Genomic DNA, 27,161 nt, shown 5'->3' with positions numbered 1-27,161 from the left:
GCACATACACTGATAAACAAAGCCATAATAAGCTAAGATCTTTCCCTATGGGAGACTTTGAAGTCTCGCAAATCTAGACTCTTTATCAGGCCTTCACTCAAACATTCGCAAACCTGACTTCATGTGACACATCTAGTCAAAACATTTTTTTTGAAGTAACTTGAATGCTCTAACTGGTGTGTAACTAACTGGCGGGCTAACAATAGTGTCTAGGTCATCTGACTGCTGAGATCCCCTGTAGCACAATGAAAAGTCCAATGGTATAAAAAGGAGCTCAAAATGTAAAATTTGTATCTTTTTAGTGACATTAATATTATCATTCCACCAGCATACCAACTATAATCAGATTAAAGGATGTTGTTGTTTTCCTTAACTAGAAACAATATTTTATATAGTTTAAAATCCAGGCAGAATTTCAACTTCTAGTCAGTAAATTCCTTTAGTAGAGGCTCTAAAACTCCCTGCCAGTTACCCTGTAATGCCCTACCACTGGCCAGTCAAGTTATTCCTCATGATGATCTCCCAAGAAAAATCTCTTCAATTCTATAAAGGCCCTTTATTTTTTCAGGTCCCACTGTAGCTAAATCTCTGGAAATCAGATATTTTGCTCATTCCCTGTCCTCTGGAAAGATAGGACATGTTGTTCAGACTCTAAATTCTTTTAAAATGTTTTGCTAGAAGTTTCATCCTACGTGGAAGGAATATTAACAATAACCACCCCACTTAGGGCACATATGCCTGTCTTTCCCTTCTGCTGTTGTAATAAAATGCTCTGACAAAAGCAACTCAAACAAGAGTGGTTTCACTTTGGCTTACAGTTCAAAACTACAGTCCCTCATCACAAGGATATCAACAGAAGGTCTGATTATTATTATTATTATTATTATTATTATTATTATTATTATTACTTTACTCATTGCTGTTACAAGTACCTGAGAGGAGCAATATGGAGATGGAGGCATTTAGTTTGAGTCATAGTTTGAAGACCATGACGGGAAAGGCATGGCGGCAGGAGCATGAGGCAGCTGATCACTTGCACCTGTATCTGTGAAGTGGCGCTAAATGGGTGCCGCTGCTCAGCTCACTTTACCCTTTGTATCGAGTCACAGAGACTGTATGGGATGGGGCTGCCAACGTTCAGAGTGGATCTTTGCTCTTGAATTAATACTTTCTGGAAACATCTCACAGACACTCTGAGATATTGCCATGGTGATTCTAAATCCAGTCATATTGACAAGAAAGAATAACTATCATAGCATGCCATCCCTGAATCATTGTTTGACACTTTGGAACAAACATGGCTGCTATTGTGAAATTATATAGGGGCTGAAGATGATTTAGGTCTCTATTTTTCCCAAAGAGTTTTTAACCAATAAAGGGAAGTAATATTAGTAAACATAAAAAAATAATTTTGTCTGTTACGTATATGTAGGAGGGCATGCTCTCTGGTTGGTTATTTAATCCCTGTGAGCCCCTATGGGCTCAGGGTAGTTGTTTCTATATGTTTTCCCGTGGTCAACTATGTCAAGACAGGTTGGGAAGCCTCCACTTCTCTGAATAGAAGGGGAAGGGGAAGGGGAGAGGGAGGAGGTGAGAGGGTGGACTAGGAGGAGATGAGGGAGGGGAAGCTCTGATTGGAATATAAAGTAAATAAATAAACTAATAAAAATTATTATTCCAAGATAGATATAGAGATACATGCCTATAATTCTAGCATTTGGGAAGCAGAGACAGGAGAACTATAATGAACTGGAAGCTAGAATGAGTTAAACAGCTTTGAGTTTGAGGCCACTGTGGGCTATCCAGCGAGACTGTGTCTTAAACAACCTCCTCCCCGCAAAAAATGGATAAACCTTGCCTTTTTTAGGGAGTCTAGCTGATTCTAATATATAATAGCTATAAGTGGTAAAGATGAAGATTGTGAAATATACCATTATTCCTACATCTCTAGGATGAAAGTACAGAAGTCATGTGGGCAAGCCTGTGCCACACGCAAACTCAATCTTGTGACACTCAGTTTAAACTGCTTTCTACTTCCTTCAGGGCTACTGTCCCATGAACTTGGAAAGTGGATTTCTGCTGCTTTAACCTTTACCTGTGCCCAAGTTCATGCGCAATGGTGAAAGCCAGGGGGAGACCGGAGTCTTCGTTGATGTTACAGCTCCTGTGAGGCTGGCACATTCCTGACAGCTGGGACAGCCCCAGAGTCTCACAAGGGCGATTGACACCAGCACAGATGTCCTTTCTGAAAGCAGAGAACAGAGATGTTTAAACAACTCCATGAAACGTTTGAGAAAACTTCTATAAAAATCCATCTGTATAAATTGCTGTCTTTGTGTCTTTAGAGTGTGCTCTGAAATAAAGTCCATGTGGAACCAGGGATCAGCTTTGAGTTCATTGAATTTGTTCCCATTTTATCTGTTAATTAACTGAATTTTTCAGACTTCAAACATTTGGGAGATATGTAAAGCATTTTATTTTGAGTGGTTTTTGCTCATCATCTTGGGAGACTAATATGATTAGGCCAACAAAAGACCTCACTGACAATAAAAGTTAATTTGAACTTTGAATATGGAAGAGATAATTAGCAATTTTCTTTTCAAACATGAAACCCCCTTTGGTCTTTCTGAGGTCTACTCTCAAAACTCATTTTTTTTTCTTTTCCACAAAAAATGCAATTTCTCCCACTCTCCAACAAAGAGAGCAAATCAATTATCTATCTAGTCACACTCCACTAATAGAACTTTCACATTTGCACATGTGTATTCATGTAAGTGCATATAACATGTGTACTGTGACATCTAAACTCCCCCCTTTCACCAGGAATTAGCTAGAAAAAGGGAAGGAAAGATTCCTAGGATCTCAGAAAAAAAGTTCAGCTTTTCAAGAATAAAAGCGTGCTCTCAGATTCTAGACAGGTTATTTCAATCACTGAGAAGAGTTTTGAGAGACTCATTAATTAGTCTTTAGACCTTCTTCAAGCAGAAGACTTTTGATTCCAGAGTTCAGCTGCAAAGGCTATTAGCTCTTGGGTTTTGCCTGGGCATCATCTACAGCAACAAATGGTCTCTTGCTTTTCATGTCTTTTGGGTAATAGAAAAATCCACACTTGGAGAACCTGTTAGATTTTAGTTCCCTAAATGGCAGTGGGTAGGGCTAGGGAGCAAGGGAAGCATCCATCTTTCAGAGCCACCCTAAATATAAGTCATATGTTCATTGTCAGCTTCTGTTGGAGGGTTGAGTGTTATAGAGATAGATCACGTGGTCTCTAGCAAAATAAACTACAACCTTGGCTGCAGGGTATGCTTTTTATTGTGTTTTCTAAAAGTGCAGATCTTTGGGAACCTGTTGAGGAAAATGTGTATGACACCCATTGCTCATCTATTAATAGTCTCAGCTTGATATGAAAGGACACTTGCATCTGTTACATAATTTTTATGGAGTACATACTGAGTGCTTAGAATTAAAGAAGGGGGAAATGAGAGATAACAAAGGAATTGGAAAGTATGATTATTGGGGTCAAGGAACTTTGCATTGCAAATGATTGACTTTATCTCTATCACACCCTGAAGACATATACAAGAAACTTTGTTTTGGAAGGCAGTGTATGTGGAACATACATGTAGTATATTCTTACAAATCTACCCTGTACTGAATGTAATTCTACAGCACACTGCCAATGTGGGTCTCAGAATGGTCCGTTAGTGGTAAAACGTAGTCTCACAGCCATTCCTCCCTCCTCTTAGCTAATTTTTTCAGTCCAGAATTTGTCAGTGTTGGTTTGCTTAGGGTGAGGAGTAAAAAATGATTTTGATCTTACTTCTTTCCTAAGGGACTTTTGATAAAGTCTGGAAATAGATTTTTTTCTAATAAGTTGTGTGTATGGGATACTGTTCTCATGAGTAAAGATCAGAAACTACATATTATGCACAGAAAAAGCTTCTACAACAAAGAATTGTCAAGCCCAAATAGTAAGTCCTAAGGTTAAAAACTTAAGGCCCTTGGAATGTGGTGTACTGTGAAAAACAGGCCACCCAGAAGAGTAGCCCTGACAATTTGATAGGACCATCCTAATGTAGAAGATGATAAGAAATCATATGTAATACATATGTCTGCCTTACTCTTAACTGATACTTCAACTATCAGTATCCTGCTTTTGAGTGAAAGTACTAAAACATAGTTATATGCAAATCTGTTCCAAGAAAAGCTTTGGGTATAAATCAGTAGCAGTGGATTCCTAGAATATACTGTATGTCAGGTTGACCAGTAGTCCCATGTGGGGTAGGTTTGTATGATGTAGAATATTAAGTACACAAATTCTTGTTCTCCTTAGCAGTAAAAGCAGGTCTCTTTTATTACACATCCCTAGATTTTCAGATTCTCTAATTTCACCTAAACTGCTTAGTAAGAACTAGTCTCTCTTATTATCTGATTCCTTATTATAAAAAAAACCTATAGCAGTAAGTCAATAAATATTTACTGAGCCAGTGACTAATAACATATTTCAAAGATTTTGAATTGATTAGGAAAATTCATTAGCTTTTCATAGTTTTGGATCTTGAAAATTTGGATTTTTTATAGTACCAAAAGATCCATCTGTACTCACAACAAAATCATATCTTTACAATGCTGTGGGCTGAACTGAGGGCCTCACTAATACTAGATAAGTGACATACTATTGCACTATATCTTCATATTAAAATTATGAGGGTAGAAAGGATATAGGGATAGTTAGATCACTCTGCTTACTCCAAGAAGGATGTGTGCACTGTATCCTTCATCAGTCAGGAGTAGGTTAGAACAGGTAAGTTCCTGTCCTATTGCATCTTGTAAGTTGTAGAGGAGAAGATGAAATAGAAATAAAAGAATTGGAAAGTTCACCGGCTGAAGATTATAGAAGTCTTCAATCAAGGATTTGAAATAGATTTCTTGGTACAAAAAGAACAGGTTAAAAGACAAAAATCTTTGTTAGGATAGTAAAAGAGACTTGTTTGCCAACAGATGTAGTCTTTAAGAAAGGAGAGCTCTATCATATTAACAAGCTTACTAACATGCCCTCTCCATGGTATGAGCCAGCAAGGGGCTCAAAGATCATAATTGCTGCTTTCACAAATGACCGAGAGCAGCAAAAAATAGTGAGAATCCCAGGAGAGTGAACACCTGACAAGACTTTCAGCCACTAGCCTTCCTTGGCCAGTTACCCATCTTTCCACAAAGCCTCTGAGCTACCTGGTGATAAGGACAGCCACATCATGATGGACAGGGTTGAGGTCACTCTTGGGATTGATGCTCTTCTGCCACTTGCAGAAGCTGGACAGTGTCTTCTCTGCATGGTGAACTATTTTCAATCCTTGCTGGAAAAAGAAGAGAAAGAGACTTGGCATGAACGATCTCTCTGCAATCCAGCTTATAGTCCCCAGAAGTGCTTCACAGGGGATGAACTCGGGATGGGTGCCCCAGGTATTTGGAAGATAGATAGCAGAGGCCAGTATATTCCCTTTGGAATGACACTCTGCTCTGAATACTGTCACCCCCTAATTTTATGAAAAAGACTTAAATGGGGAACCTTAGGACAGAAATTGTGACCATATCAAGTAGCCTTTAACCATAGATTTGAAATATAACAAAGACCCACACTAATTGAAGTTCTATTTCCATGGGATTTGTGCATCCTAAGCCACTACAGTTGCAAAGCAGCCCCCCTCATTTCTAATAGTAAATGAATACATTTTCCACAAGCTTCCATTTCTTATAAGATATCTGTGAAGCTGGATGCTGGATTCTCTCACATGTTACCTCATTTAATTTCACATCTACTCAGTGTTATCAGCAACAAAACATCATTATGTTCATTTTATAATTAAAGGGAATTAAATCTTAGAGATGTGAAGAACTAGATGAAAGTCTCTCAGCTTAGATGCATTGAGATTCCTAGTGACACTATGCTTGCAGCAGTCATCAGCCTCACAGAAAAGGTGTCTTGGCTCTGCCTCCATTATACAGGATGCTAGATCACCCACTACTTTTAAACAATTTCACAGTAGTGTTTATGGTTTTTTAAAAACAGTGAAATACTCAGTAATAAAACTACCAGCTATTCACAGAATTTGTATCCTGAAAATGTCAAAATGTAGATATAACAAATTAAAGAGGTAAATAAGCAAACTGATGTTTATGGAATCAAAGATTCAATCTAGTGACGATTCCGTCTTTCAAACAGATGCACAAACACAAAGACTGCAGCTTTGTGGCAATTCATGTTAAATGAATATTTAATGACATATTTAAGGTCATCATAAAATGTACATGAAATACACAGCCCTTAGGTTGATAAAAAGAAATCTCAGAAAAGAAACTCTGCTAATTAGTTGCATTCAATTCTAAGGTTTACTATATAGGTTCATAACCATGACAGTGTGATGTAGGGGTATGGTTAGACACAGATCAATAGAAAGAAAGAAAATTGGATCCTCCTAAACGTACTTAACGGTTCTTGTTTTGGTTTGCTTGTTTGTTTGTTTGGCAAAGGTAAAAAGGCAATTCATTGAAGGAAAGATAACTTTTAAAATTAATATCTCTGGGTAGCAGGAAAACAACTTGGTAAGAAATGGGAAAGAAGAGGCCATGAGTAAGTACAGGTCAATAGAAGACACAAACAACCAATGAGCACATTGAAAATACTCAAGGTTGAATATTTTTACGTATGGTCCCAGAGTTGGGCAACTGAGGTAAAGGAAAACCTTTAATTGGAGCAAGCCTATGCTACATGGCAGTGAGTTCTAGAGCAATTTGCGCCATATAGTGAAATAGGGAAAAAAGGAGACAAGAGGTACTAATTAAATCTATAAAGCCCTACCACCATGCACCTGTTAGGTAGTAATTGACAAAAAGACAAATGATACCAAGCACTATCAAAAATTAAAAGTAGAAGCTCTTGAGCAGTTTGTAGAAATATAAACTATTTGATTGAAAATAGAATTTAAGTTTCTCAACAAGTAAAAAGAGAACTGCCATTTGGCCTAGCAGTCTGTCTAGTGGACAAATACACAAAGTTATAAATTCTGTATGCTAAAGAGATACCCATCCCCAACCTCATTGCTGTAACAACCAAGATATGAAATCAGTTAATATGAATGGACACAAGGAATCTGCACAATGGAATAGTTTTCAAATAAACAAACCATTTTCTTCTTTGTAAAAGTATGGATGAACCTGAAGGACATCATGTTAAGTGAAACAAGCCAGGCAAAGAAAGACAAATATCACATGACCTCACTTACATGAGGTCTCTGAGAACATAGACCTTAGAATAGGATAACAAGGGCTATAGTAGGTGTATGCAAATACATTGGTGAAGGCTTCATGTTTCAGTTTGGGTAGGAGAAATAAGTTCTAGAGCTGGACTACATGATGCAGTTGGTCACCATTGTCAATAAGAGTATAAAATATACATGAGACTCACCATCAGAATAGATTTTAAGTGTTCTCACTGTGGGTAAAACATGAGGTGGTACACATTTTGATTCACTTTGTTTATTTACTCCATATGCTTAAATATTTTAAAATATTATGTTGTGCAGAATGCAGATATACAGTGGTTGTCAGCTTAAAGTTTAATAAAATTACACACACACACACACACACACACACACACACACACGGGGAGAGACAGAGTGGAGAGAGTGAGAGCAAGAAAGAGAGAGAGGGAGGGAGAGAGAGAAAGAGAGAGAGAGAGAGAGAGAGAGAGAGAGAGAGAGAGAGAGAGGAAAAAAGCCATAGTCAAAAGGCAAAAAGACAGTACATCAAATTTGAGAGGAAATTTTCAAGTGCTATTTTTCTATGAGTTCCATTGAGAACTATATTTTTAAAAATTCCGCCCCTTAGACTGGAGGTTCATTGGCTAAAAGCCCACATTTCTCTTCAAGAGGATTTAAGTTGGTTCCCAGCTCCCAGGTCAGACAGCTCTCAACTGTCTGTAACTCCAGAGGAGTCTGATGCCCTTTTCTGGGCTCTGTGGCCCCTGCCCTCCTCTGTACATACTCACACAGGGACACATACTCATAAGCATAATTAAAAAGTAAAACTAAACAATCCACACACATTATAGCATATTAGGGATCACAGACTACATCTCCATACTTCACAATGGCTAATCTACAATTGGGAAGAATCTTCACTGTAGCAATTAGAATTGGTATCAATAAATTTTAAATGCAAAGCCACAGATAGATCTGAAGGTTACCTCACTTCCCAACACATGCAGTAGAAATCACATTCAAATGACATTACTCTGAATATTTCTGCATAGTTCAACTGATTATGATGATGATTGTATCTACAGTATTGTTTTGTGGGCTGTAGTCTTTCATGAATCTTTCATTATTTTATAACCTCAATGAAAACTCCATTTTCTCTGTAACTCCTTACTTTGCTTTAATGGGCAGATGAATACTGCTGATTAAATAGACTGGAAACTTAGCAAGGTCCTTCCGGTCCCCAAGAGTGTCTAGCATGGCCCTGGACACCTGTGCTTCCTATGAACTGCAGCTCTCATTAAACCATGGCACTGTCTTCTAAAGACAGAACTAAAAGCCTCACCAGCTCCAGGGCACATTCTCCTGGCAGCTGTCAATTGAGCTGGAGGGGCGCTTGGCAACTGTAAAAAAAGTCACACTATTGCCTAAAGGTTCAAAGGGAAGTCTGCAGACATCTTTAAGTTTGCAGAAGGCCTTTGAAAGCGTTCACCATTTATCAACACTTGGCCATTGCTCTGATCTCAAATATCTTTCCATACCAGCTTTGTTGCACGGTGTTCAAGATGTGAGGAAGTGAAGGCAGCATGACAGACCCTCAGTCCAGGGACCCTGAGATGAATGAGCCGTGTTAGGGGATTTAGTGATCTGTGTCATGATGTTCGAAAGTGGCCCTGGCATCTACTTATACTTAGGGTCCTTGATGACCATGATTATTTCAGAGTTAGAGGAGCCCTGAAGGATTCCAACAACATAACTGTAAGCTGTGTCCTCCTTGCCCTGCGGATCAATCTCTACTCATCAAAGTGCAGCTTTCCCACTGATTACTCAGGGGAGTTGAAGGACAAACGGTTTAATTCTGTAGCAACCCAAGTTCTCTCCTTCTTTGCTTTAAGGACAGAAACTAGGGCCAACTCAAAATAAAATCTAGTCAGGGTAAACCAATAATGAAATGTAGATTCTCATAGGTATAAAGAAAACCAATAAACAGATTTTAATATTAGTTTGAGGATATAAAAGCAATTATGTAAAGGTAATTGCTATAATTTAGTTGGTATTATGTGCTTTGAACAAGTAAAAATGAATAGGTGGGTGTTCAGATAACAACAACACTTTACAGACCTTACCAAATTATTATGTTCATTTCTAAAATTCTCCACCAAAAATAATAATCTTTCTTCTCCCAGACTCTTTTTATTGTTAAGTTTTTGTTTATTTGACACAAGATCACATTATGTAGCCTAGGCTGGGAGTGATCCATGATCGTCTTGCCTTAGCCTCTGGAGTGCTAGGATTACAGTTGTGTACACTTGGTGATTCGACAATTAAACACACCTGGTGATTCAGCCACAATGTCTTTCTTTTTATTAGCTGTAGTGACCATACCATCTAGTTTTAAAAATCTTCTGACAGTGTTTGCTACTGCTCATGGGTAACCCTTACCCAGCCAAATTTAACCAGTGACACTTTCCATAGCCATCCCTGTACCGCTGGATCAAGTCCTGGCATCACAATGGATGTGCAGTTACATTAGGCATGCTTATGAGAAATAACTCAATCTGAGGAAAAGTTCTACATGTGTGCAAATGTGTATGAGTGTGTATATGTGTGAGTGTATATGTACATATCAACATATTTAATAAGTTTTAATGGAATTATCCTACAATAGAAGAATGATACCACAACTAGACAGCACATGCTAGCAAAAGTAAGAAGAAAGATTGAAAGAAAGAAAGAAAGAAAGAAAGAAGGGAGAGAGGGAGGGAGGGAGCGAGGGAGGGAGGAAGGAAGGAAGGAAGGAAGGAAGGAAGGAAGGAAGGAAGAAGAGAACAGCACCAGGAATAGGGTTTTTTTTTAAGTCGTTTGTTAATAGGTCCCCACAGACCACCAACATTACAGGGTATTACCAGCACTCTCCGTTACCCCTGCAGACTTGACTGTAAAATTCTACATCTGAAGACACCACATAACTTGAATCATAGAACAGGGAGATGCCAAGCTGATACTGACCAGGAAGCTTCATTACTACTGGTAAAGTTTCAGAGGGCTGGAAGGTGCTATGCAGGCTACTGAAGGAGAAAAGAGGCATCAATGTCACCCAGGGAGGAACCCTGTGAGCTACAATCAACCTGAAAAATATGCCCATGGATACAGTAGTGTCATAAATATAATAAGAGTAATCTAACACTTTTTGGTTGGATCTAAGGTATTCCCCATAAAATGTAACTCATGCTTGGCATTGTTAGTGGGGCCAAGAACTAGTGGCTAGATAGACCATAGGCCCTAGGGGAGAACCTAATATTATTAGTTTAGTACATAGTATTAAAGTGACTTCTGATGACGTGTATTGTTATATTCATAGATTGTGCATTTCTCAGCTTTCATCAGAGATGCCTCCACTTACAGTAGAGGGAAATCAATATGTAGCGCTTCCTCTGGTCAATGTGCATAGAATAAGAGTCTATAGGGCACTCAGCCCTAAACGGAATATACATATCACCCCTCTCACCCCAATGCTCAGAGATTTGCACAGTGCCCTGGTGGTCTGTAGGGACACATTAGCAAGCAACTTAACGGAAAAAGAGGTGGCGGAAAGATGTGAAGAGCAAGAAAGGGAAGATAATTTAAAGGAAACAACGTTCCACAGACACAATAGGACAGTTGATCATAAGAACCCACAGTGACTGCAGCAGTATTTGCAATGTCTGTGCAAGGGCTAATGGGAGAGGCATGGTGGGAGAGGGATGCTAGACACGAAGTCCCACCCCTAGCAGAAAAACTGCTGGGAGAGGGAGCTTTAGTGTTCTTTCATAGTGTAGCCCTGACAAGTCAAGCACTCTTCAGCTGAGCAACACACTCTGGACTTGATGAGTCTTTTTAGAAAGAGGAAAAACATTCTAAACTGGCTGGGTGGGGATGTGAGAGTGGAGAGGATAGATCTGAGAAGAGCTGTGGAGGTAGCTGTGATCAAAAACTATTGTGTTGAATTCTCAAAGAATTAATAAAAATACTGAGGCTCAGCCAGAGCGTGACAAATACAGAGGTGAACGCTCGCAGCAAACCATTGAACTGAGAATGGGGTCCCCATTAGAGGAGTTAGAGAAAGGATTGAAGGAGCTGAAAGAGCTTGCAATCCCATAAGAATAACCATACCAACCAACTAGAGCTCCCAGGGACTAAACCACTACCCAAAGAGTACACATGGACAGACCCATGGCTCCAGCTGCATATGTAGCAGAGGATGGCCTTGTTGGGCACCAATGGGAGGAGAAGTCCTTAGTCCTGCCAAGGCTGGATTGCCCAGTGTAAGGGAATGTTAGGGTGAGGAGGTGGGAAGGGGTGGGTGGTTGGGGAGGGGGGACACCCTGATAGAAGAAGGTGAGGGGGATGGGATAAGGGGCTTAGGGATGGGAAACCAGGATAGGGAATAACATTTGAAGTGTAAATAAAAATCCAATAAATGCACACACACACACACACACACACACACACACACACACACACAAAGAAATCTAGAGTAAAAAATTCATAACTAGTTATACCATTATTATTAACATTTAGGAAATAATAAATGGTACAGAAACAGCTGGATGGGTATAAGCAAAGAAAGAAAGAAAGAAAGAAGGAAAGAAAGAAAGAAGGAAAGAAAGAAAGAGAGAAGGAAAAACAAAGAAAAATCCAAGAGTAAAATACCTTTCTCTTTCAACTTCAAATCTGCTGTAAAAATTCACTCCATAGAACCATACATAAATATAAAATGTGAAATTATAAAACTTGGAGAACAGGGTTGGGCATGGTAATGTATGACTTTAATCTTGGCACTCAGGAGACAAAGGTGGGTTATTTCCATGAGTTTGAGGTTAGCCATGTTTATACAATAAGATCTCAACAAAGCACAGAACAAAAAGAAGGGAGAAAATCTTCAAAGCCTTCAGGAAGCTTTTCCCTCATGTCTGTGCCCTGGAAGCTTACACTCCACAAACAGTAAGTTGCTTGCCGTTAGCACTCTCCCAATTCATACTGCACAAGTTTTAAAATTTCCTTTCTTTAAAAAGTTTTCTCTTCCTAAGATGCTTTTCTCTAGCCTCCTACCCTTCTTGAACTGTCCAGTCTCCAAGCATCCTTTGACATTCAGTCGGGGCATTTTCAGAAGGCCTTCTGTTCCTCCTCCCTAATGAGCATGAGCTTCCTAGAGATAAATCTAAGTCACACACGGTTCAAATCACCTGCTAGGTCAGGTTAAACTTAGCAGATTCTGTGCCTGTTTTCTTTCTGAGTGTGTCTAGGATTAGGGACTTGTTCCTTTCATTTCTCAGCCATCTGGTGTATCCTAATAAACATTAAGTTTATTTGAAAAAATGAGGAACATATGTCATCTATTAAATAATGAAGAAAAGGTAGAGCCTGAAATGAAGTAAGAGTGGTCGGTGATGGGATCTGTGGTGAGGCAGGTGAGAAGCCTCTCTGTTGAGTATGAGGAAGAAAAGAGCTAGGAGCAGACATTTGGGAACAAAGCAGAAAATCTATAGTAACAGTCCCTTCTCGGGACTAGAGATTACTGGGAGATGATTCTGCATGGCCATTTCGTTCTTCTGCCTATCCTCTGAGCAAGGGCACAGAAGCTCGGTTCTTCTCGAGGAGGTTACACAGAAAGTGTTGCTGATTTCACTGGGGTATTTTGCATGATTATATGTGTACATGTGTATGCATGACCGCATGTGTATGTGCACATGTATGTGTCAGGGTATGTGCACATATGTGTGTGGAGACCTAAGGTTCTTCTTGGGTTGCTGTCTACCTGATTTACTAGGGCAGGGTCTCCCAGGTAATTTTTAGATGGACTTTATGTGATAAGGACTTTAGGATACCATCCTGCTTTTCTACACGTCAGAAGTCTCCCAGAGACTTCCACTTAGCACATTTTTTCTAGTCTTTTTAATCTCTAAGTCTTGCATTAGGTTCCATCCTAGAAATACCTGGTCATTTAATTTCTTGACTGCACTTCATAGGAGACTACGGAAAGGTTATTAGTTGTGCATTTAAGACCATGTGGTTGTGAGCCAGGTCATCAAAATTAACATCATGTGTTCTCATACAAGTTGTTCTCTGACCGTCCCATCTACACAATAAATAAATGAATAAAAATTATAAAAATATCATGTGTCCCTAACCATATATAAGATATAGTTAAGATTAAAATAGTTTAGAATAAGCATTGAGATATTTGTGTTAAACATTTCCATAAAACAACTTGTATGACTTATTATTTGAACATAGTAAATTAAAGCAACCATTCACCCATAATCTCATTCCTTATTTCCTTTGTAAACAAAACCAGATTTTGCTTTTGCTCATTTCTTTGAACCTCATCGTCTCAAACTGACCCCGATTACTTCCTGCCCTCCTCTTCAGATACCTTTGATCACATGAACCCTGCAGGAGGGCGAGCTAAGCTGGAAAGTCCCAAAAATGGAAGACAGGAAATGATTTTTTGCAAGAGCACTTTTGTTATCAATTGTTTTCTTTCTTTGTGAGCTCTCTGCTAAGAGGGAAAAAACCAATCTTGTACTAATCTCCCTAGGGATCCCTGGTAGCAGCTTTGGTATGCTGCGCTCTAACCACACTCTGCTAAGGATGCTTAGGCTGCTGAGAAAAAAGATGATGGACAAAGAACAGGCAGAGGACCAACATTTGAATGCTTGTTATGCCTAAGAAATAAATCATGTTACTATCAGAAGGAACCCTATTAATCTAAGCAAATGGGTCAAAAGTTATCTGCCAATATATTGGACATTTATCATGAAAAAAATAAGTATATTGGTTATTGTAACTCCACACAGCCACCAAGTCAAATGTCTAAAAGTCAATAGGCTATTAACACCACAGTGAGCCTAACACAAAGTCATTTAGTAGATCAAGAGAAAATTCTCCAGGAAAGTAGTCATGTGCTACTCTGCTTCTCGGTCCTCCCCTTTCTCAGTCACAAGTCTTGACACCTGCAGGGTTCAGTCCTCATTTGATAGTGACCTGGGATCCAGGTGACTTCATCAACTTACAATATTCCATCTTTGTCATTGTTGCATGCCCCCTCCACCATGACACCTCTCTCCTTTCTTAGAGCAGGAGATGGAACCCTGACCCTTACAGACAATTGGCATGTCCCCCACCACTGAGTCTCTAACATCTTGTAATCCTCTCAATTTTGGGTTTTTGTCTTCTTTCAAGAACTTCAAGGTCTTTATAAAATATAAATAATAGTAAAATACTTCTATGAGGAAGAGGAGGCAGAAACATTGTGAAAGTAAGAAATGGTGGTTGTCTCCAAAGAAACAATATTTTCCAGGCACCACAGGACTGGAATACATACGAACTCACAGAGTTTTGGAGAGTATGCACAAAACCTGCACAGGTTAAAACAGGGAGTATATGTAAAGTTTCACGCCTAACCAAGAAGCTACTTAAAATTAATTTACAACTTACTACTAATACACTGGGAAATGGAAAATTAGTTTTCCTTAACAGAGTATCACTAGGTATATCAACCATCTTTTAGAGTTGGCCCCATGGCCAGGAGTAGTTGGCCAATACACCACAAAACAGACTCCATGTTTTGGTGTGTGTGTGTGTGTGTGTGTGTGTGTGTGTGTGTGTGTGTGTGTGTGCTTTTTGTTCTGTTTTGTTTTGGTATACTTTCTTATTCTTGGTTTTCTTTCCTTTTAGTATGTTTTTCTGTTTTGATTTTCAATTTTTTGCTTTTTGTTTTCTTCTTGTTTATCTTGAGGCTTGTTTTTGAAAGAGATGGGATGGGGAGAGCACTGAGGATCTGGGAGGAGTTGAAGGAGGAATTTTTACAAAATCAGAATTGGAAAGAGGAGAAGCAATGTGATTTTGACCAATGCAAAGGTGTAATGGCCAATAGGAGCAATTTCACTGGCAGCGGGAAGCCAGCACTCAGGTATTCCAAGGGAACTCTTTCCTGCCTGCATCCTGGGTCCTTTATCCTTGAAGCCACATTGTTAAAGTCCTGTCTGTAATTCTGCTGGCACCATAGAGGGTGAAATTTTCCCTTCTCACAGCTAGAGAAGCCTTTCTTTTAATGATTTAAAAATCTCCGGCCACCAGACCTATCTGTATCCTAGCATGTCCACACATTCGACTACTATGAAGGAGTGAAAATTGGTACTCTAGAATATCAAACTGCAATTTTCAAAAGGTTAATAGTAGAAGTCTTTGCTGTTTGTATGTTTGTTAAGATAAGATCTCACTTCTAGCTTAGGCTTTGAACCCATGGCAACCTTCTTCCTCAGCTTCACAAGTGCTAGGATTCGTGGCATGACCTACTGTGTCTGCTAAAATATAACTCTTCTATGAATACATGGTTAGCATATGTCAAAAATTTATTTAACTGGCAGATAAAGAGACAAGTGAGATGGTAAAAACTGGTGCAAAGATGCAAGAAAGTAAGTTAATGCAGCTACAACCAGTGGTGTACGTGCTAGACTGAAACTGCTAAATGAATACAAGGTCAGTTAATGTTGACCAGCCAGTAAAGGCATGTGCTTAAGGTGACTTTCGTTATTGGACGTGAATGTACTTTATCTCTTCTGGTCAGAAAATACTGTGTAGCATCCTACCAACTTTCTACAAACCAGCATTTAATTCCACCACCTCTGAGTCCCCATCAATAGCACAGAATAACCAAAGTCCCATCCATAGAGGCTTACACAGACACAGGTAGGCATTTTGCTGGCTTTCCAAGTTTTGAATGAATATTGTTAAGAACAGGATCACAGAAAAAGAAATATTATATGAAGTGGAATTCCAGGATGCCCAAAACAGGCCCCAAGTAATGAAGTAAAATGGGGAAGGGGGTGGGGGAGGAAAGAAATCAAGGATTCAAAGGTAGTTTACAAATAGCCTGTTAACTGATGCTAAAGATTGGTAATGTTAAGAAAATAATAGGACTTGTCTGACATTTGGTGCCTGGTCTCTTGCTGAAGTAGATGTGACTAGGGTTCTTCTGACGAGATTAATTTGTACAATTCGAAAGGCATTTCATGTGCTTGCTCGTTTCCTTCATTCATTAAATTTCACTTTGTAGCTTTATCCATGTTCTGTGTACCATTTTAGGTACTGGAGATGTCATGGAATCAAGACACATCGTTTCTGTACTCACACTGTTCACATGTTATAAAAGTGGAGATACACAAAAGAATGAATAGATATGAAGAATCTTCATGAGTTATAAGAGCGCTACCATTCTGTGAAGGAGAAGGAGGAAAAGGAGCTAGTTTTGAGTAGGATGGACATTGAGGATTCTCTGAGGAGTCAGTACTTAGACAAAGGCTTAAGTATCTAAAGGGTGTCAGCATGTGCAGAGCCAATGGACGAATGTTTGGGATCAATAAGTATAAATACCATAATGTTGGAAAATGCCCACTGTATTCTAGAACTCATTCAGACTCCAGAGTGTAAAGGCTGGAAACAAGGGAGTGAGTGGTCCAAGGAAGATCTGGAAAAACTGAAGAGACAGGTGGCTCAAGATTATGATGAGCTCTGTAGACCAAAGATTATGATGTAGACCAAGATTACGATGAGCCCTTAGACCAAAAGCATCTGAATCTACGTTTTTAAGAAGTGGAGTCTTTTATGGGTTCTTGAAGTTACTATTTTAAAACCTCCACTATGGTTATATATAAAATGATCTTCCCAGAGAATGCATTATGGAAGTAGTTGGAAATAGGAAAAGCACTTGAGAATTCACTGTAGTTGTTCAGGCATAATATGGGAAGACTTGAGTCAATGTAATGGCCACAGACATGATGAGCCCTGGGTATGTTTAACTACGCTTTGGAGGTGGAACCACTACGGGCTTTGTCGTTAGATTTGGATGATATAGTAAATAATTGCTAGACAGACAGACAGACAGATAGTTTGATGAATAGATTATAGATAATAGATAAAATGAGGTCAGTATGATAGGGCACACACTCAAGAAGGAGACAAACAAGTTTCCGTGAGGTTGAGGCTAACCTGTTTTCAGAGTGAGTACTAGTCCTGCCAGAGACGTATAAGGATATCCTGTCTCAAACACAATGAAAACAACAGTAAGAAGAGTGACTCTCTGGTATATGCTGCTCGTGGAAGCCAGAGCATTTTGACTGAGATGGGAAAGACAATGGTACCAGGAAGGAAAGGCAGGAAGTAGCCATGAAATCTACTTTGGAACTGACCATATTCCAATATTGAATGAACTCTGATCTAGGCATACCATCCCAGCATGCTGATGGTACGTAAGTATGAGACTATTTGAAATATCCAACAACAATACAAACCAGAAGGCTCGTATCTGGGAGATGTATGTTGTATACCACAGATAAATTAATGGCATGGGAGATATGCATCACTGCACATGCTTCCTAACTTCCACTGAATGTCTCCATCTGTGTATGAGTTACACTGCTCCCATTGCAGAACAGTCCTAGTGCCTGCTGTATGGCTGTTTGTATCTTATTAGATGCAATTGTAATCAGGTCATTTTAACACCCACACACCCCTATCCCCCCCCCACATACACATACAATATTTGGAAAATGTTCCCCATCTCCCACTCAAATATTGCTGAAGTCTGAACAAAATAATACAGAAATGAGATTTTTCTTCCACTTGGACTTCAAAAAGCCCGTGGAGAGACCTCTTGCTTGCTTATCAAGAGTTTTCTTAAAAGAGGGAGGAAATGGGAAGGCATGGGAAAGAATAGAGGGAAACCATTCCTTACCTCCTCTTCTTCAAGTAGAATGAGCCGAACCACAACAATGTGCACTGCGTTTCCAATGCTTGGGTTATGAAACAACCCAGTGACCTGGGGTGAGAAACAGAAATCGTTAGCTTTCTATGCAGACAGTGCATACCTGTCAGAGGCATGAATAGCTCCAGAACACATAAACACCACAGCATAGAATATGGATTCTTGGTGCAATTCTGAGAAGACTAAATCTCAGTTCACATTGTAATATTTAAAGGCGCCTCCTTCAGGGTGATGGGTTGGACATGTGTTTGAGAAATTCTTGTATTTTATTCCCTGTTATATTGACATCATCATTAACAAAGATAGAAAAATAAAAATGGATTAAAACATATTTTTTTCAAGTAATAAAATAAGAATTTCTGCAATCAAAACGAGGATGGTGTGAATAGAAGCATAAAATGTAATTTTCGTTTATAGGACATTCAAAATATTGTGACTAGTAGAAAACTGCCTATATTCATGTATCATCAAATAAAAGTAAAAGTCATCTATAATTCTCCCATCCAAGATAACCTATGTTAAGTGGTGTTTATATCTCTTTTTAGTTGTAAACACTCACCTACATGCAGAATAGACAGTGAGAGAGAGAGAGAGAGAGAATCATAAATAGAAACACACCAAGTACTTTTTTTAAACTTTTCTGTGATTATTTTCATAACAACATTTTAATTCTCCTCACCTGTGACGTGAGTTTTAATTGCAACTAATGGGTTTTTTCTTCTTTTTTTCTTTTTTGTTTTAAAATTTAAAATCTAATGGCATCATTTCCTCCCTACCCCTCTTCTCTTGTGCCCCTTCCATGTCTGACCTCCTAACCTCAAAGTCCTAGCCTCCACCTCTTTAACCATTGTTGTTTCTTTAATGATTGCTACTATTTGTATATGCAAGCAAATCATCACACATTTACAACCTGATGGATCCACATATATGTCTGCACATATATGTTTCTAGGCTGCTGACTTGGTTTGGATAGCCAATGTAGGGTCTTATTCCTGTGAAGATGGATTCTCCTGCTTTGAGCAACTATTATTTGTCTATAGCTATTCATGGCTACCACTTTAAACCTCCCTAACCACACGTGGCTAGTGAGGTCAAGGATAGTAGATGAAATCCTTTTACCCGTTACTTCCCTTAACCAGTGTGATTTCTAACTGCATTCTTTATACTAACTACCTAATCTTTAGACCCTCAGAGACATGTAACTCTTGATCCTCATCAAAGAAGCTTCTTTTTGCAGCAGACAGAGACCTTAACATAAAGCCGTAACTAGTCAAAATGCAGAGAACCACTGGTCATGGTTGTGCAACCCCAGTTGGTCATTCTACAGCATAGTTCTTGTATCAAGGGTCAGAGAACATTTTGGAAAAGAATATAAATCAGAGCACCAGGACGTCTGCTGTGAGGTTGTGTCTTCTAACCATGACAGGCAAGTTACACCCACAAAATCCCAACAACATGGCTCCCTAAACAAAGCCTTTCTTTTCTTTGGCCTTTTTCTAACCCTGGGTCTGCTTTCCTTTATCAATTAATCACAGAATTGATTTTTGCTATCTCTGTGGGGTAAGCCACCTGTTTGGAAAGTAAAGCACAGCAACAGTGAGAACAGGAAGGTGAAACTTGGGATGGCAACGTGCACCCACTCCAGCTGGAGCTCTTGCTAGCCTGAGGAACTCATGCTCAGTTTTGCTTGCCCAAGTTTCCTCATAGACTAAGACTAGCGGGAACTGAGGGACCAAAACCATTCTAAATGTATCAAGTCACTAGACAAGTAACTAACAGATAAATGCAAATGATGAATTATAAATTTTCTAAAAGTACATATTTTAAGGAACAGAGTAATTCATCCCAAATTTCCATTAGTATGTACTTGGAAAAGTAATAGACTTTGTGCATGTGCGTGCATGCCTGTGAGGTGCGTGTATGTTAAAGAACAACAACAAAACATTTATTCTTAAATGTTGTTTGCTTTTGTCATTTGAGACAGAATAGCACTACCTAGTGTAAGCTACCCTCAGACTTGGAATCCTCCCTCACTGGCCTGCCAGATTTGGGACTTACAGGTTGGTATCATCATACCTGGCAAAAAATTTTTTCGATGAGGAGGAAGAACATTTTAAGGACATCTCTTTGGTCATTGCTGTCCCCTCCCACAGTCATACCATATTCATGATAGTGAGGATGTACGACTCCACGTTCTCACTTCCATGGTACTCTACCATCTTCGTGTCAGCTACCACGAGGGTCTCCACCCATCTCTCCTTGCTTATGGAGCGTCGGGAGAGGCTTCTGCTTGGCCAGTTCTTCCTCTCCCACTTCTCCCGCTGGAGCTCTTGCTTCACAGAGTTATCAAGGCTGTCTGAACATTAAACAGAAGACACAGTGAAAAATCTAATTGTTTAAATTTAATTATTTTGCATATAAAACATTGACTTATATTCTTAAAACTTCAGGGCTGTGTGTTTGATTTATACTTAATAACTAGTGAAGTGTTCTCGTGTACATGTGTGAAACAGAAGATAAGATCAACTCAAATGAGCCTGAGTAAAATTAGTCAAGCTGGAACCTTATGGGGATGTTCAAGAAGTATTTCTTTTAAAATGTTGACTCGTTTCAGTGACTAAATCACTGTGAAAGCATATTACAGTCGGTCACAGTGGGTACATTTGTAATCCTGATTACCAAAAGTTAAGGCAGGAAAATTGTGGATTGATGTCTATAAGCAGATGAGGGCAGGCACAAGATAAGGCAAGGCTTGTGATTGGTTAGTCAGTGAAAAAGGAAGGCAGGGACAGGGTTTTTGTGAGGTAGGAGAGATGAGATGAAGAAGAAGGAGGAGGAGGAGGAGAAGAAGGAGAAGGAGGAGGAGGAGGAGAAGAAGGAGACGAAGGAGAAGAAGGAGAAGAAATGAAGAAGGAGGAAGAGAAGGATAACCCATGCCCTGTGGCTTTAAATAGCCACAGGTAGCGATAAAAATCTTATAAGGGATGCATAATTATAGGGCAATTTGTCTTTTCTAGGTGGGCAGTTTATATCAATATCAATTGGCTCTGAGTTTATTGTATGGATGTTTGGTGGAGTGAGAATTTATTGATATAAATCTGATTGATAAATTAACAAGCTTATTGAGTTTTGATTTTACTGGGATACTGGGACTTGTGACTATAACTACAGGGGGAAAATCCTGGGAATGTGAGCAGAGTTCACAGTAGAGAGTCTCAAGAAGGTGGCTGCTGTCGGAGCCAGAGAGTAGCCTGCACCAATGTGAGGCTAGCCATGGAGGCGGAGAGACCACAGAGATAGAGAGTGACAGGAGGTAGCTTGGCATGGTGCCTGGTGCCCTGAATCTGTTTTTCTTGATTACTACTACAGAGAATGGCATTTTCAAGGCTATCTCAGGCTATCAAAGAGAGTTTCTGTTTCAAAAAAAAGGTTTAAAAGGCTAGGGGTATAATTCATAAAGTGTTAAAAGGCTAGGGGTCAGTGGTCAAACGCTTTCTTAGCATGTGTGATGCTCTGGGCTCTAAGGGTGCATTCTCTCTGTCTCTCTGCCTCTCTGTCTCTCTCTCTGTCTCTGTCTCTCTCTGTGTCTCTCTCTGCCTCTCTGTCTCTCTCTCTGTCTCTGTCTCTCTCTGTGTCTCTCTCTGTCTCTCTGTCTCTCTTTTTCTCTCTCTCCCTCTCCCTCTCTCTCTCTCTCTCTCTCTCTCTCTCTCTCTCATAGGAGTTTTTTCTTCCTTGTTATTTTTTTCTAAATTATTCATTGTTTACTACAGGCAAGGCAGTAAGTATACTAGGACTTAAATGTCAAATTTTAGTCTCATGAATATTTGACATATATATTCCTCTTTCCATTTTACAAGTGAGAAGGCTGATGCACAGAATAGCTGGTTAATAAATTTACAAAAATTACAGTGACCAGTCAGTCAGTAAATGACCCAGGATTTTTTGTCTCACATTAATGCACTTTCACGTTTAATACAGTGTTCCTGTGGCTATAAATTCCTGTAAAACTGGAGACGACGTAAACTAGGAAAGTGCAGAAGGCTCGTGCATTCTGAGTCGAGAAACCAAAAAGGATCCAAGGAAGCACAGTGATGTTATCAAGGTGACTCAGGCTTTCACGTGGGAACATTTGGTATGTGAGGATCACAGTCTAGAAAGCTTAATCTAAATGAAGCTGTAGATTAATGGGGGAAATTAGAAAAAGGCTGCATAAATCAGCCTTGAATGACAGGATAATGCAGAGATCACTCGATAACAGAGAGGTCTACAGAAATTCAAAATGGAGTAGAATCACTGCTTCACCCACTGGGAAATAAATGCTAACCCCAAGTGATGGTCTAGTCTAAAAAGCTACCATAGATGGTGGATTTAGGCAATTGAGGAAAGATAACATGATAGGGGACATGTAAAAAGGGGCTGGGCTAAGCAAGAGGTAATGAATGACCCAGTTTTCTTAGTTTGGGTTTCTACTGCTATGATGAGTCACCATGACCACAACAACTTGGGAAAGAGAGGGTTTATTTGGCTTCATACCCATGTTGTAGTTCATCAATGAGGACACCAGAACAGGAACTCAAACACATCACGAACCAGGTGGCACGAGCTGATGCAGAGGCCATGGAGGATGCTGCTTACTGCATTGGTCAACATGGCTTACTCTGCCTGCTTCCTTACAGAACCCAGAATCACCAGCCCAGAAACAGCACCAGTCACAATGGGCTGGACCATCCCCCATCAATCATTAACTAGGAGAATGCCATACAGACTTAGATACAGCTTAATCTTATGGAGGGATTTTCTTAATTGAGGTTGCCTCCTCTCGGATGACTGTCATTTGTGTCAAGTTGACAAAAAGCTATTCAGCACACTAATCTTTGAAGATTCCTCTTAGGAAGACATTCTCACCTATCTCTTGCCTCTCCCTTATGCACACTCCATAGCCCCAGAACGAACAGAACATGAGAGTCAAGAGGCAAACCTCATATTCCCACCTTAATCTCTGGTGAGCCTCAGAGGCTTGACCGGAGCACCCCAGTGTGTGAGGAGCGCTTACAGGCTCAGGTTATCTCGTTCTGCTGGGAGAGTCTCTCCTGCCATGAGCTAAGATCTGCTTCTCTGCAATTTCCACTCATTAGTGTTTGGAAGCATCTAGCATAAGCTGCCACCTGAGGCTGTGCCTCATACTTTTAATTGAGACAGCTAAAACCAGCTTCTCGACTTTCTCCCCAGTGCTCATTAAGTTGGCGTTGATTCCTTGGCTTCACTGTGTATGTGAAGGTGGTACACATTTAAACAATACTGATAAAAGACAGGAAGCACCACCAGGTCTCAGTAAGCCCAGATTCTGTGATTTAGGGCTTTGCTTAAGACTGACAAAGCTATACTCTTAGAAAAACAATCCAAGGTTATGTAAACATGGAGGGGAGTCCAGTAGAGGGTTAGAAGCAGGAACATAGTTAAATTCTTATCTATGGAAGAACAATTTTTTATTTAATTTCTCTGACTACTTTGCATGGTGAAGTATGGGTTCCTAAAGAACTCTCGAGATGATCACCGATTTCTAACCTTTCATACCCGTCCTTATTCCCTGCTGGCCTCTCCTTTCTTCTTGGAAGCTCATGAGAATATTTTGGAATGCTATTTTCAAATCCATGAAAGCCAGGCACTCAGCCACAAAGCCTCTCCTACCTCTTTTCTTTTTTGGAAGAGGTTCTAGCAGGGTTGGTTAAGTAAAAAAGAAAATCCTACCCACAAGGGTTAGATGTAAGCACTTTTCCTTGATTCCCTGCCCCATCCTTAGGCACATGCCACTAAACTGCAAGAGTGCACAGGGCTTTTCCACTGAGCTTAAGTACTGGAGTGATGGAGGAGATTCTCTTTGTTACTGCTTTTATTAGAATTAATTAAGTGTAAACAATACGAAGTCAATTAGGAACTTTTCATACATGTATGTAATTAATTGCTTGCATTAACTCTCAAATTTTCTTGTCCCCCTCACTCCTACTGGTCTACTTCTGCTTCCTAACCAGTTTGTCATCACATCTTCTCTCCTCCACTCCCTCCCTCTCCCTCCCCTCATCTCTTCTTTTCTTTATCAGCATTCTTCTCCATTATCCTCATCCATCTAGGGAATAAGGCTTGACACATGGTCCACTGGGGGCCATGCCACACCCAAACTCTGATAGCCCATTCCTTGTTTCTTCAACTTCCTGGTGAATCTGCTTAGTAAGAATTTTAGTCCCAGTAGGAGACTAATCCCCACAAGGAGAGGCAACCCCTAAAAGAAATCTTGGGCTCCTCGAAGAGACAGGTAATAGGTGCCTCCCATCAGTTATAAATAGGGCATATTCTTCATTTTCATTTAGCTCACTCACAGAGAGCAGGCATCTGTAAGAGACATCAGCAGTAATTTAATAGCTCCCCCCTTCACAGACTGTTATGTCTGGAAAGCTGCACTTCCCCCAGTGACATGCCATGTAGCACTGTTGCCACTAAAACCAAGCAAGTCTCGGTGGAAAGAGAAGTTTGTAAACCATGTACTCGGTTCTCTACTGAAGACTTGCAACAAGGTTGTCTTTCATATACTGACAACTCGATACTTCACAGGAAAGGAAATTGTGCAGGATCAGATTAGTTTTGCAATCAAGTTCAGCAGTAGACATTTATTGATGAGGACGAGAAGACCATAGGAAGCTTCTCCTGCTCTCCTGGGTGAAATGTGAGTCTCCGAGTTACTCAATAGCTCCCCAGTCACTGAGTCGAAGGCAGTGTCAACAGGGTTTTGTCATTGTTTAAGCATGTGGGATTCATTACCCACTTGCTTGACTATCTAGCTCTTTGTCTTTATTCTGCCCCCAGCTGCCTTCTTCACATCTGGTCTCCATTGTGAGAACTGTGTCAGCACATTTCTATAAGAGGGTAAGGACGGGGGGAACACGTGTGGGACAAGATATCAAATCAGTTGAGTTGCTTTTCGTGTCTAGAGTTGGCGATGCATGAGATGGGCAATTTATAAAACAATAATGTATCCGATTGTTCTATATTCTCATCTCCTTCTGATTATTGACTATATGAGGGCTCTTAAAATGTCTCTTTTGTCTGTATTCTATTTAAAGTTGCTACGTTATGAAGTTTCCTAGTGTCCATCATTTCCTTCTGCCTCTGAGATGTATTCTCAATGAAGCATGGGCAGCATCCAAACTTCTGAGCCCTAGAGGACTTCATTTTGTTTTTCCTGATGCTTATACAGGCTCCTCACCCCTAAGTCTAGGGGACATCTGTTTGGGACATCTACGAGCTGCCAATGCTTAGGCTTACAATGCCGTATTTCTTCAGACAGCTGTAGTCACTTCAAGGAGCAGTAAGTACTTAATGCTCCATTACACAGAGAAAGCAATGAGAAAACCTGTCAAGGTGGAGGGTCTCCTAGGTGTTGGAATTCATCAGCGTTCCAGGTTACACCTACAGGGATTCAGCACAATAAACAGTAAATATAGAAAGGTGCCAGCCAGCTAGCTCCCAACAGGCCTAAATGCCCTTCCTTTATTCTTTTCTCCTAAGATTATAGAGCTCTCTTCTACCCAGAATAGCTCCCAACGCTGGGGTCAGGACACCTTCGAGCAGTGCTTGTTTTGGCTTTACAAGACCAGGAGGTTGTCTCCGGAAATTCACAATTAAAGGGGCATTTGCTACGGATTGAGCTGCTCCAGGACAGTTGACCTTCAAGGGCATTGTTCAGGATGGTGTGGATTAAGAGGGCTGAGATTCAGTTGCTTCTCACTCTAAGTCCTTCCTTGGGTAGTTGGGAACTCATTCTTTGAACTCTCACACACATCACAATTTGAGGGTAGATTAACTCCCTTCCCATCTCCAGGCCACCAACACAATGAAACTTGTCATGGATCAGCTAAAATGCCATCTGTGCTGCCTGTTTTCCATGCTGGTACTATGTCTTATCCACAAATCCCAGGTGCCTTCTTCTTCACCATAGAGCATTTGACCTTACCTATCTGTCTCCCTCCCTCTCTTCCTCATGACCTCCTAACTAGTGTACTAACTGCATTCATTTATTAGAGGTGCTTAGTTTAATTTTTTTTACATTATTCATTTACTTATGTATTTTGTGCACATGCATGTATAAGGTGACACTCCTTTGGAGGTCAGAGGACAAATTGTAGAAGTTGGTTCTCTCTTTCTACCATGTGGACTGGGGATGAAACTCAGGTTGATAGTCTTGTCCAAAAGCACCTTTACCTGCTGAGCCACCTTACATCCTCAAGCACTGTATATATACTTTTATCTACTACTAAACATGGTAAATATAATTAGCTTTGCCACTGCTAATTTCTTTTTTTTTTTTATTAACTTGAGTATTTCTTATATACATTTCGAGTGTTATTCCCTTTCCCGGTTTCCGGGCAAACATCCCCCTCCCCCCTCCCCTTCCTTATGGGTGTTCCCCTCCCAACCCTCCCCCCATTGCCGCCCTCCCCCCATAGACTACTTCACTGGGGGTTCAGTCTTAGCAGGACCCAGGGCTTCCCCTTCCACTGGTGCTCTTACTAGGATATTCATTGCTACCTATGGGGTCAGAGTCCAGGGTCAGTCCATGTATAGTCTTTAGGTAGTGGCTTAGTCCCTGGAAGCTCTGGTTGCTTGGCATTGTTGTACTTTTGGGGTCTCGAGCCCCTTCAAGCTCTTCCAGTTCTTTCTCTGATTCCTTCAATAGGGGACCTATTCTCAGTTCAGTGGTTTGCTGCTGGCATTCGCCTCTGTATTTGCTGTATTCTGGCTGTGTCTCTCAGGAGCGATCTACATCCGGCTCCTGTCGGTCTGCACTTCTTTGCTTCATCCATCTTGTCTAATTGGGTGGCTGTATATGTATGGGCCACATGTGGGGCAGGTTCTGAATGGGTGTTCCTTCAGTCTCTGTTTTAATCTTTGCCTCTCCCTTCCCTGCCAAGGGTATTCTTTTTCCTCATTTAAAGAAGGAGTGAAGCATTCACATTTTGATCATCCTTCTTGAGTTTCGTTTGTTCTAGGGATCTAGGGTAATTCAAGCATTTGGGCTAATAGCCACTTATCAATGAGTGCATACCATG

The 27,161-nt window shown here is 40.2% G+C and overlaps 1 protein-coding gene across 2 annotated transcripts in view; it reads right to left on the bottom strand.

Moving 5' to 3' along the window:
- The window catches only part of Adamts12 (ADAM metallopeptidase with thrombospondin type 1 motif, 12), a 294,742-nt gene that overhangs the window by 125,439 nt on the left and 142,142 nt on the right, over window positions 1-27,161 (bottom strand). For both annotated transcript variants that reach the window (XM_039101948.2, NM_001106420.4), the window contains exons 4-7: window positions 20,220-20,416; window positions 18,031-18,114; window positions 5,230-5,354; window positions 2,096-2,245 (exon numbers count right to left, since the gene is read on the bottom strand). In XM_039101948.2, the coding sequence (XP_038957876.1) occupies window positions 2,096-2,245; window positions 5,230-5,354; window positions 18,031-18,114; window positions 20,220-20,416 (556 nt within the window). The remainder of the gene's footprint in view (window positions 1-2,095; window positions 2,246-5,229; window positions 5,355-18,030; window positions 18,115-20,219; window positions 20,417-27,161) is intronic.

This window comes from Rattus norvegicus, chromosome 2 (assembly GCF_036323735.1).
Source record: "Rattus norvegicus strain BN/NHsdMcwi chromosome 2, GRCr8, whole genome shotgun sequence".
NCBI lineage: Eukaryota > Metazoa > Chordata > Mammalia > Rodentia > Muridae > Rattus > Rattus norvegicus.
Note: the sequence above shows the minus strand (reverse complement) of the source record. Positions and strands in the feature narration are given on the sequence as shown.